The sequence below is a fragment of the Carassius gibelio genome, chromosome B5 (assembly GCF_023724105.1).
Source record: "Carassius gibelio isolate Cgi1373 ecotype wild population from Czech Republic chromosome B5, carGib1.2-hapl.c, whole genome shotgun sequence".
Classification (NCBI taxonomy): Eukaryota; Metazoa; Chordata; class Actinopteri; order Cypriniformes; family Cyprinidae; genus Carassius; species Carassius gibelio.
This window is the reverse complement of record NC_068400.1, coordinates 11,026,405-11,038,942: the sequence shown is the minus strand read 5'-3', so window position 1 is coordinate 11,038,942 and position 12,538 is coordinate 11,026,405. Positions and strand designations below refer to the sequence as shown.

General features: G+C 36.5%; 1 protein-coding gene across 1 annotated transcript; it reads right to left on the bottom strand.

Annotated features, from left to right (window-relative positions):
* Positions 1–1,930: 1,930 nt before the first annotated feature.
* Positions 1,931–12,319, bottom strand: thap1 (THAP domain containing, apoptosis associated protein 1). The gene is made up of 3 exons (XM_052555836.1): positions 11,962–12,319; positions 10,988–11,183; positions 1,931–4,611 (listed from the first exon to the last, which is right to left on the bottom strand). The coding sequence occupies exons 1-3, from the start codon at positions 12,030–12,032 to the stop codon at positions 4,210–4,212; spliced, it is 669 nt and encodes a 222-aa protein (XP_052411796.1). The 5' UTR covers positions 12,033–12,319; the 3' UTR covers positions 1,931–4,209.
* Positions 12,320–12,538: the final 219 nt, after the last annotated feature.

The following is a 12,538-nucleotide window of genomic DNA, read 5'->3' as shown; positions in this document are numbered from 1 at the left end:
GAGTTTCGGTTCCTTGCCGCTGTCGCCTCTGGCTTGCTTAGTTGGGGTCACTTCATCTACAGCGATATCGTTGACTTGATTGCAAATTAAAACAGACACTATTTCAACTGAACAGAGATGACATCAATGAATTCAATGATGAACTGCCTTTAACTATCATTTTGCATTATTGAGACACTGTTTTCCAAATGAATGTTGTTCAGTGCTTTGGCGCAATGTATTTTGTTTAAAGCACTATATAAATAAAGGTGATTGATTGATTGATTGATTCTCATCCCGCAACTCCTTGCCATCAAGTGGGAAATACCGGGAAATACACATAAATACATACACCCAGACGGAGGTACCGTGACCTAAGCCTAGAACGCCCTCTGCTGACGTTTTATCGTAGGCTACACAGACATGCTTTTCCAAAATGTGAAACGCTTCAATAATTACTGAACCAGTCTGCACACTACTACAGGCTATCTTAAAATCAGAATCAGAAATACTTTGATCTTTATTGATATTGATAACCCAGGGGACAATTATTGTTTCACAGTTGATGTGCACATCAAGACATTTAAAGGAATATAATAATAATAGAAGTTGGTAAATAAACTAGTAGCCTATATACATGTAAAAAGTATAAAAATATGCTTTAAAATATGAAGAAGAATTATAAAGGACTATGGGAATACAGCCTACAAGATTTATATTACTATATTAACAGAATTGAATTGATTGTGATGAACAGTACTAGTAAATTAATAGAAACAGAACTGCAGCAAATTCTATTACACTGAATATTAAAACAGATAATATTGCACAGAATGTGAAGTATTACATTGCACTACAGTACAGGGTCCAGTTTAATAACAAAGGGTCCATGTGTCAGACACTTCACTATCTTGAGGCCACGAGTTAGCTTATCTTGAGGCCACGACTTAGCTTATCTTGAGGCCACGACTTAGCTTATCTTGAGGCCACGACTTAGCTTATCTTGAGGCCACGAGTTAGCTTATCTTGAGGCCACGACTTAGCTTATCTTGAGGCCACGACTTAGCTTATCTTGAGGCCACGACTTAGCTTATCTTGAGGCCACGACTTAGCTTATCTTGAGGCCACGAGTTAGCTTATCTTGTGGCCACGAGTTAGCTTATCTTGAGGCCACGACTTAGCTTATCTTGAGGCCACGACTTAGCTTATCTTGAGGCCACGACTTAGCTTATCTTGAGGCCACGACTTAGCTTATCTTGAGGCCACGAGTTAGCTTATCTTGAGGCCACGAGTTAGCTTATCTTGAGGCCACGAGTTAGCTTATCTTGAGGCCACGACTTAGCTTATCTTGAGGCCACGAGTTAGCTTATCTTGAGGCCACGAGTTAACTTATCTTGAGGCCACGAGTTCACTTATCTTGAGGCCACGAGTCAACTTATCTTGAGGCCACGAGTTAGTTATATATATATTTTTTTGACAAAGTGTGACCAGAGGGGCTCCGTACACAAGTACAACACTTCCCCAAAATACAGTGAGTGTGACACCCGGAGAAACATCAAACATCACGAAAATATCCGAGAAAAGGTTTAGTAACACTTACCTAGCTGCTGCTCCGAGAGAGAGAGAGAGAGAGAGAGAGAACGCCATCTAGCGGTCACACAGATTCATGACCGCTCTCTGATCTGTAACATTCCAGACACTCCGGGGTGCATGTCTCTAACAAAACGCGGATTATAACCGTGTTATTTTTTATTATTATAATTTTTTTTCAACAAGCCGGTAACTGATTAACTGTTATCTATTGTTTGCATTACACGAGCCTGCTTTTCAGGATTGGTTTTAGGGCTGTTATGATATAATAATGTTGTTGCCCTTATGTTGAGGGTTTACTGCACTTGCCTTTATTATCATAAATAAAAGAAAGGAAATAAAGACGAGATTACAACCAAAATAGCAAAAGTTAAGTACAATGTAATTTATTGTTAAATAGAGCTACTTTCCACATTTATTACAACTCTTTGAAAATACAGTTGCAACCACCCAATAAAGCATTACAATAATCTAACCTTGAGGTCATAAATGCATGGATTAACATTTCTGCATTTGACATTGAGAGCATAGGCCGTAATTTAGATATATTTTTGAGATGGAAAAATGCAGTTTTACAAATGCTAGAAACGTGGCTTTCTAAGGAAAGATTGTGATCAAGTAGCACACCTAGGTTCCTAACTGATGACGAAGAATTGACAGAGCAACCATCAAGTCTTAGACAGTGTTCTAGGTTATTACAAGCAGAGTTTTTAGGCCCTATGATTAACACCTCTGTTTTTTCTGAATTTAGCAGTAAGAAATTACTCATCATCCAATTTTTTATATCGACTGTGCATTCCATTAGTTTTTCAAATTGGTGTGTTTCACCGGGCTGCGAGGAAATATAGAGCTGCGTATCATCAGCATAACAGTGAAAGCTAACACCATGTTTCCTGATGATATCTCCCAAGGGTAACATATAAAGCGTGAAGAGTAGCGGCCCTAGTACTGAGCCTTGAGGTACTCCATACTGCACTTGTGATCGATATGATACATCTTCATTCACTGCCACGAACTGATGGCGGTCATATAAGTACGATTTAAACCATGCTAATGCACTTCCACTGATGCCAACAAAGTGTTCAAGTCTATGCAAAAGAATGTTGTGGTCAATTGTGTCAAACGCAGCACTAAGATCCAATAAAACTAATAGAGAGTTACACCCACGATCAGATGATAAGAGCAGATCATTTGTAACTCTAAGGAGAGCAGTCTCAGTACTATGATACGGTCTAAATCCTGACTGTAAATCCTCAGAGATACCATTTTTAATGAGAGGGTTAATAGCAGCCAGTTTTAAGGTTTTGGGGACATTTCCTGCTTGCAGAGACACTACTAAAGAGAGATGGATGATGAATCACTGAATCATCAATGAACTGACTTAAGATGAAAACGACTGTTATTGTCCTAATTATTGAAACTATTTTCCTGTTGACTCTGTAAAGCTGATGGTTGAAAGAAATTGCTCAACAAACTATCTTCAATGTTTTGAGTTACATTGTTATCATTTTTTAAAAGTTTTTAAATTGCTTGTTTTATTTTTGTGATTATTTTCTTCATTACTATTTTACTTCCTTTATGTAAAACACTTTGAATTTCCAAAGTGTATGAAATGTGCTATATAAATAAACTTGCCTTGCCTAACATGTTAAACTCTTTTTTTAATGAACTGCTGTTCCCAGTTTACCCTCACAGACATTAGTTATCACAGTTGTTAGACATCCTTCTCATAAAACTTGCAATGATAGAAAAATTAAAGAGATTCTGAAACAGTCTCTTACACAGTTTGAATGGTTAATCATATTCATTTGTTATGATCGGAGTCTAGGAATTCATATTTTGAAGTTAATTTAAATTTTTGTGGTATAGAGTTTTGACCATATACACAATCCTCTTCCAATAAGTGTGTCTGTAAAAGACAGTAATAAAGTGTGAGATTCAGACGAGACTTAGACTCATTCAAGCACAAGCTCAGGTCAAGAATGAGAGCGTTAGTCAAACACATGAACAGGTGCACTGTGAGCGTAACCCAACCATGACTGAAGTTCTCCCAGCAAAGAAACAAATATTTTTACGCATATATGGCTTAAATTGATTACACAATTAAGGTTTTGTAAAAAAAAAATTAAAAAAAAAAAAAAAATTTATCACCAAAGGGTAAAAAAGAACAACGAACAGCTCAAAGCCCTTTGATGTGACTCTATTTGGTCATCTTAGTACATTAATCAAATCAAACCACACTAGTCAGTATAAACTATAAAAAAAATATATATATATAAAAACATTTAATAACAGAACAAACATGTCAACAGATCTGCAGATGATGAGAACCTGATCCACTGAAGCGTTTGTCACGGCGTCGGTCGAGTCTCATGGCATCAAACCATCTTCACAAGAGCTAAAGAGTTCAGTTTCTCTGTTTTCTACACCTGAATCCCCTCACGCAGTTACTGCATGTGGAGTTAGTTCTGCTCTGAAGAGGACAATCTTCTCCTGAAAGAACATTCGGTTCCACAAAGATCTGTGATCAGAACCTCCTTCAGTCACAGAGAACACGTTCACACACACAGAACACAGGTCATGACAGACAGAAGAAGTCAAACCCCTTTAGAACCGTGACTCTCTCTCTCTCGACGTCTCTCACAGCGCTCCGATGGTCTCTATTCCTCTCAGGACGTCGTAGATCTCTTTGGGCAGGATGACGTATCCGTCTCCCAGTGGCGTGTCCTTGCTGGGCTTCTGGACCTGTCTCATGGCTCTGAAGCGCTCCAGCTGTCTCTCCTGCCTCCTGCACTTCTGCTGCACCGTCTTCAGTCTCTTGCGCAGCTTCTCCAGCTGTTCCTGCAGCATCTCGATGCGTCTCTTCTGCTGCACCGTGTCCTCCACCGTGTAGTTGTGGTCGCAGGAGACGAAGGTGCTGGAGTGGTCCGGGTCGGGCTGGGCTTCAGAAGGATGCTCCGCCGGAGTCTCTTCAGCGTCAGACAGTGGGAGACTCAGAGGAAAGTCCAGGTCTGGGCTGAAGGTTTCCTCCAGAGACGCTGTCTGTGAACAACCAGAGAAATGATTAGCTTCACAAGACTCATGTCAGGAACGGCCAGAAAACTGAAATCTCAACTTTTCAGAACCTTTCTTGATTTCTACAATTTCAACTAACCTAGAGAAGAAAAAAATACTGAAATTAATTTGAAAATGTCATGCTAAAATTTGTACAAATGCATTTACTTATTAATGTACTTGATAAAAATACCCTGCAATTGTACTTCTAAACTGGTATACTTCAAGTTTGTTAAATTGGAACAACTAATTTTGTACTAAATACACTTTAATAATGCTGAAGTAATGCTGAGGTCCAACTAAAGATGTACTGAAGTGGAACTACTGTGAGTATACTTCAGGTACACTTTAAATATCTTGCATTTAAAGACTGATTTTATTCAAAGATCATACATTCCGATCTCTGGGTCTGGCGCTAGCACTTTTAGCTTAGCTTAGCATAGATCATTGAATCTGATTAGACAGTTAGCATCTCGCTCAGAAATGACCTAAGAGTTTTTATATTTTTCCTATTTAAAATTTGACTCATCTTTCCAGATATTGCTAGGAACAATACTCTCAAGATACTTTCTGTCGTACCATGAGATCAGCAGACACAGTGATATAACACCGCGCCAGAACATAGGCCATAGAGGCAATATAAAACCACAACTTTTCATTTTCCGTCCATGTTAATACACAATGGAACTACAGAAGAGTCGAGTTTTAGATAGGAAAAATATAAAAACTCTGAGGTCATTTCTGAGAGAGATGCTAACTGTCTAATCAGATTCAATGATCTATGCTAAGCTAAGCTAAAAGTGCTAGCGCCAGACCAAGAGATCGGCGGAATGGATTTGAAAATGGTGAAACCCAGTTGTTTAACTCAAGGGAGTTGGAAAATTTGCCTATTTTCCAAAAAAGTGGAGTGTTCCTTTAATATTAAGATATATGCATTGTGCACAAGTGAAATAAAGTTTAATAATATTTTTTATATCAGTAAGTCTCGAGTGATATGTCAGTAAATATGTTAATACTATGAAATAAATGTGTTTTAAAAATATTACTTTTTTACTAGAGTAGTCAACTTGAAAATGTATCAACCACATAATTTTTTTCTTTATTAACCTTCTAACTATAGAAAATAAGATCCATGAACTACGTCTTCTACAAACTTGTCTTATACATATTACATGTTCAGAAATAATACAAGGAGAATGCTTTAAAAAAAAGTCAAGGTAATTCAAACTCTGACTACAGAAGGTATAACACTAGTAGACTATTATTAACTATAACTGAACAGCAGCTTTCAGTCAGTCATCGTGATGCACACATGAACTGTCAGACATACAGTAATACTTCTCTACTGGTCTTTTTATTAGATCTTTTTATACTGGCGGTGCCATTGTATTTTTTAAACGGTAGTATCGTCATTACGGTTCTACCGTAAGTACTGTTGTATATGGCTTGTGGGGCAGTTCCTAAAATGTTCGAACACTTGTGTTGTAAATAAACAATATAGCGTCTTTTGTCTTCCTGTGTAGCAAAAAACCTGTGTAGAATTTGCTCCTTAAATACCATATATGGTATTGTTTTTATTTCCCAACACGCATCTGATTCTGTTAATTTCATTTTAATTTGCAATGGTATGTTCCTGTAAATACAATAAATTTAAATACAATGTTTGACCACGACAGTCTCTTGAAAAAGAGCAACTCACATAGTGAAATATGGAATTACTTCTGATTTTTATCTGATGATGAAGGAAAACCAAACTGCCGTGAATATCTACAGAGAATTCAAGCTAAAGGGGGAAAACACAAGAAACCTTATCAAACATCTTCATACACATCCCACATCTTTTATGGAGTACACAAAGGTTAGTGTAACTTATTTACCTTAAATAATTTATCTTCATTTTTGACGATGTCTTGTTTAACATTACAGTAAGGTGTTGCATATTATTCACGCTATCTAGAGAGAGGGACTGAAACGTTTTAAAATTAGCAGTTTAAACAATGCATTTTAAAATAATAGCTTTCTATATAGTATGTATATATTTTTGTTGCTCTTTTGTCCACCTTCTGGATGAATGGATTTCATTCTTTACAACAATCTTTGCAACGAAGAATGTTGTTATATTCATTAACATGACGACATCTGCAGTCTGTTCTTGTCAGCCCTTTATTGATTTATGTTAAAATCAGCTTGTTTAGTTCCTAAAAAATATTAGTGTTTTGAACGAATCGGGTGAGTAAATTGTTAAATGAGCCATTCAAGAAGTTCCGTGAGAGTAATCACTTGCTTTATTCCTGAAGTGACCAGACGGTTCTTTTGAATGGCTCTGTCAATAAATAATTTAGAAAGACTGCCACCTACTGGATGTAGTAGTTTCCCATTTAAAGGTACTCCATAAAATAATATTTTTTCAGCATTTCATATATATTTCATGTATTTGGCATTTCATACTTAAAACTTTGTATATAAAATAAATACTCATTATTTATGCAGTTGTAATTGCAGTGTCACTTAAAGTGCAGCTTCAGTGCCAATTCTGCCGTTCTAAAATGTATTTTGCTTACACTGATTTCATTTGACTAATAAAAAAAAAATTTGTTTCACACTGTTTTTATTTTATTAAATGTACAGTACTAACATACAACATGTAAACATTTTCTGTATTCTATTGTATTGGAAAAAAAATGAAATGGGCAATTGAATATATACATTATTTTTTATATTCTGAATTTTACAGAATTCAAGTACCGTATTTTTATTATAAGTCCCATCTAAGTATAAGTCGCATCAGTCTAAAAATAGGTCATGACAAGGAAAAAAACATAAATAAATCGCACTGGACTATAAGTCACATTTATTTAGAACCTCTATGTGTTCAGTGTAGACTACAGGAGCACTGAGCAGCACAGAGCGCCCTCTCGCGGCTGGAGAAGGTAATGTTTTACCTTGGTTCATGTTAGTGATGGGAAGTTCGATTCTTTTCCGCGAACCGTTCTTTTGGACGGTTCGATTCAATAAACCGGTTGAAAAAAACGGTTCATCGGTTCTTTCATGCTCGACGTAATGACGTCATTGGCGATGACGTAATGGCGTCACGTCTATCAAACATTCAAATATATAAAGTCAGTAATCATAACTTTAGTCAGTTAAAACCTCATAATCATGAAAAGTTTACATTCGAGTTTTGCAACAACACCTAAATACAGTAACAGCAATAATGTGCATATGAGGATTTAAGTCTTGAAGATATAAAGTAAATAAATTAGGTGTCATCAGCGCAGAAACCATGATCCACTTACTAAACATAATCCATTGCGATGTATTTGTTATTAAATGAACTTACGTTTCGCCAGATTGCCCTTCATCCAAGCCCTCGAAATACCCGCGCTCATAACATTACTAGCACAGAATCAGAATCAATCACCAAAAGAATCCCTTCGGTTCAGACATGCTGTGAGTCAGTTGGCTTCACGCTGAATCGCGCATGCGCAGTATCATCAGTTCATCGGTTCTCAATTCGGACGCGTCCGACAGAAACGATTCTCGGTTGAGTGTACCGATGATCCGAAAACCGATGCAACCGGTTCTTGACTCGAGAACGAGAACTGCTCCAGCAGTGGGCGTGTTCGTTCATTATCTGGCTCGGCTCAGTGTTCATCTTCAGTTCGGTCTTCACAGCATTTCATTCAGTGTACTGTTTGAGTAAATGGATTACCCCGGGATATTGGTTTATTTTGACTCAGAGGGAGTGTCAGTCACGTTAAAAAAGTTAACAGCTTAAGTAATTTGTGAATTTATGCTTATTGGAGACGTGAACCGTTTCAAACGATTCAGTTCGATTTGGTGAACTGGTTCAACCGGTTCACTAAGAAGAACCGGTTAAATTGAATGATTCATTCACGAATCGGCCATCACTAGTTCATGTCAAATTAATTTTGATAAGTCACACCTGACTATAAGTCGCAGGACCAGCCAAACTATGAAAATAAGTTTGACTTATAGTCTGGAAAATATGGTAATTAATTTTATATTTTTTCTTATTGTTTTTTTGTTGTTGTTGTTGTTGTTTTCAGAATCAAAACCATGCTTCCCTAACTGGTGTCCAAGGCCACAGTTAACCCTGCCGCCAGCAGGTCGCAGCCCACCATCAACAGCCTCTGAGAAATCCAAGAAATTAAATCCTTAATGCAGTGTTAATGCTTAGAAGACACTGAGAAGAGTTTCAATTTGCATGACTTCATTACTGTACAGATGGAGTACATGCATGACACATTTTAATTAGTTGCTTCATGACAGTTCTTGAGTTTTTCAAAGAGCCAGTTATTCAATCTCATTAAAAAAGGATTCTGAGGACAATTTGGTCTGTTTTCATTTATATCTTAGTATTTCTGACATTTTGCTTCATTTTGTAGATATGAATTTTGAATTAATAAAATATGGCATGGTCTCGTGATACTTCAGCTGGTATAGTATCGTAACATTTGTTTGTGGTATCGTGACAACCCTAATGACAGAAGAATTGTAATGGGTAAATAAAACGTAAGCTTATCCAGTCTTAATTACTGAGCTCAAATGAGTTAATGTTTCTTACAGCAGTTAAAATGTAGACTTTTTCTTTATTTTCTTTTTTTATTTAGTGATTTTAATGCTTTAAAGAGCACAGGTCATAATGTTCAGCTAACTATAAAAGGAGATGATGATATTATATATTAGGCTGTAATATCATGTGAGATGATTATATTATATATTAGGCTATAATGTCATGTGAGATGATGATATATATTAGGCTATAATGTTATGTGAGATGATGATATTATATATTAGGCTATAATGCCATGTGAGATGATGATATTATATATTAGGCTATAATGTCATGTGAGATGATGATATATATTAGGCTATAATGTTATGTGAGATGATGATATTATATATTAGGCTATAATGTCATGTGAGATGATGATATTATATATTAGGCTATAATGTCATGTGAGATGATGATATTATATATTAGGCTATAATGTCATGTGAGATGATGATATATATTAGGCTATAATGTCATGTGAGATGATGATATTATATATTAGGCTATAATGTAATGTGAGATGATGATATTATATATTAGGCTATAATGTCATGTGAGATGATGATATATATTAGGCTATAATGTCATGTGAGATGATGATATTATATATTAGGCTATAATGTCATGTGAGATGATGATATTATATATTAGGCTATAATGTTATGAGAGATGATGATATTATATATTAGGCTATAATGTCATGTGAGATGATGATATATATTAGGCTATAATGTCATGTGAGATGATGATATTATATATTAGGCTATAATGTCATGTGAGATGATGATATATATTAGGCTATAATGTTATGAGAGATGATGATATTATATACTAGGCTATAATGTCATGTGAGATGATGATATATATTAGGCTATAATGTCATGTGAGATGATGATATTATATATTAGGCTATAATGTCATGTGAGATGATGATATATATTAGGCTATAATGTTATGTGAGATGATGATATTATATATTACGCTATAATGTCATGTGAGATGATGATATATATTAGGCTATAATGTTATGTGAGATGATGATATTATATATTAGGCTATAATGTCATGTGAGATGATGATATTATATATTAGGCTGTAATATCATGTGAGATGATGATATTATATATTAGGCTGTAATGTCATGTGAGATGATGATATTATATATTATGCTATAATGTCATGTGAGATGATGATATTATATATTAGGCTATAATGTTATGTGAGAAAGTCAACGGTGATGTCGATGGTCAGGGTTAGAGGAGATTAGATGAGTCTGACCAGGTCAGTTTCCCATCATAAGCTATCAGTGACTGAGCTTGATGTCTATTAAATTTACTTTATGGAACCTAATCATGTGACAATGAGTCAGACTAACTGAAATGACCCTGTCATATTATTCTGGCTTAAGTAGTTTTAAGGCATAAGAAGTCAAAGTTCTCAAGTTATGATTTGCTGTCTGTCTGAACCAAAGAAATAACTGTGATCATATTTTTTCCATTGGATCGTATGGCAAGACATCGCATTGTGTTGAATTGATTTAAATTAAACTTGTAACGGAGTGAACCATATCGTATCACATCGCTAGCTGCTTCACATGTATCTCTAATGTATCATAGCATAGGGTATTTATCGAGACGTGTATCACTTTGGCCTCAGTCATGAGATGCACATCCCTACAACGAACACTACTTTCTGTCACATATAACACACATCTGAACATCACCCAAAAACACAAGAGCTTAGCTTTGTTTCTGAGAAAGGGAAAGTGAAGGAGGTTTGTGTGACCTGCATCTGTAGTTTGCTGGAGGTGAAGAGCGAGGGCACGGCATTGTCCTTCAGCACGCGGTTGTTGCACTCGTGTTTGAAGCAGTCTCTGGTGAAGTGCTGAGAGCAGATGTTGCTGTACTTGGTGGGTTTGAAGTTTCTTCTCTTCATAGCGGCCAGCCATCTCCCACAGATGTCTGGTCGTGCCAGAGGAAACCTGTGTCGTTGTTGACAAATAACAGACATTACATGCAAACACTAAGAACCTCAGGATGGACTGATTCAGATTATCATCAAATCATTTGATTGTCACTCAAATATTTACCCGAAACCAAAGGGAATACACAGGAGATATAACAAACATTTATAAAACCTGCAAATGACTGAAGACAGCTAACATCTATTTATCACGCCTTCAGCAGATGACCCTACCACTAGTACAGTCTGGATGGTTTTTAATCAAGTCCAAGTTAAATAAGGTTTTGCTTAATTTCAGTAATTTAATGTGCATCTCATTTTTATGTCATTAAAATAATTTAAAAATGGTTTCATTTCTTCCTCACGTGTGACTTTCACAACAGAAGATACTCTGAAGAACTCTGGCAAGTTTTGACTTCCAACAACAGACCACTGAGACATTTCAAAAATACAATACCTTCTTTTATTTTCCACAAAAGAAAGTTATACAGGTCTGAGGGGAAATAAATGAAATGAAATCACTGAAAACTAGTGGACACAATGAAAATATCGTGCCTCAAAACAGATTAAAGATCGACCTTCCAGCTGATCTTCACTGAAACACATCAGTTCTGTGAAGTGTGTAGACAATAAAGCCAAGTGAAAGCTGCTGATGTGATCTAAACTAAAGCAAACTAACACTACAGCTGATTAACTCTTGTTAACTAACATGAGCAAATCGACCAGAGAACTAGAAACAAAACAACATGGTGCTGCGACTGTGACTCGATAGAAACAAACGGAGGAGTGCAGCTCACTTATGAAAGGAGATGTTTTTATCTTTGTGGTATCTGTTTTTGCATCCGTACGCCGAGCAGGACTGAACCATGATTCACTGCGATCTGAAATATGAAGATCAGGAATAAAAATCGCTCGGAACAGGATCCCGTCGCCTGCACTTTACATGGCTGACTGAACGAGTCCTCTCTCGGTGATGTTCGGTGAAGTTCGGTGATGTTCGGTAATGCTCGGCGAGGTTCGGTCAGATTCGGTCATGTTCAGCGTTTCTCCAGCAGCGCTCTCCAGCTCATAAAGCATCTCACCATGGGTTCTGTCTTTCTGCAGACATTTAAATTCCAAGTGTTATAATCTTCTCCAAACACTAAGAACAGTACCTAACATACACAGACAAAACTTCCACAACAATGGCTATAAAGCCATAATTCGCCGATCCTGAGCAGCGCGGAGAAAAGTAACAGATATCAGGTGACCACCTGCAACAGTCGGACAGTCTTCTGCAGCGGATCAATGACATTCGCCTGCTTTTTGCAGTTAAACTAGTAACAGTTTAAAATAAGATCATTATTATTTAGACCCATCTTATCTGACAAATTA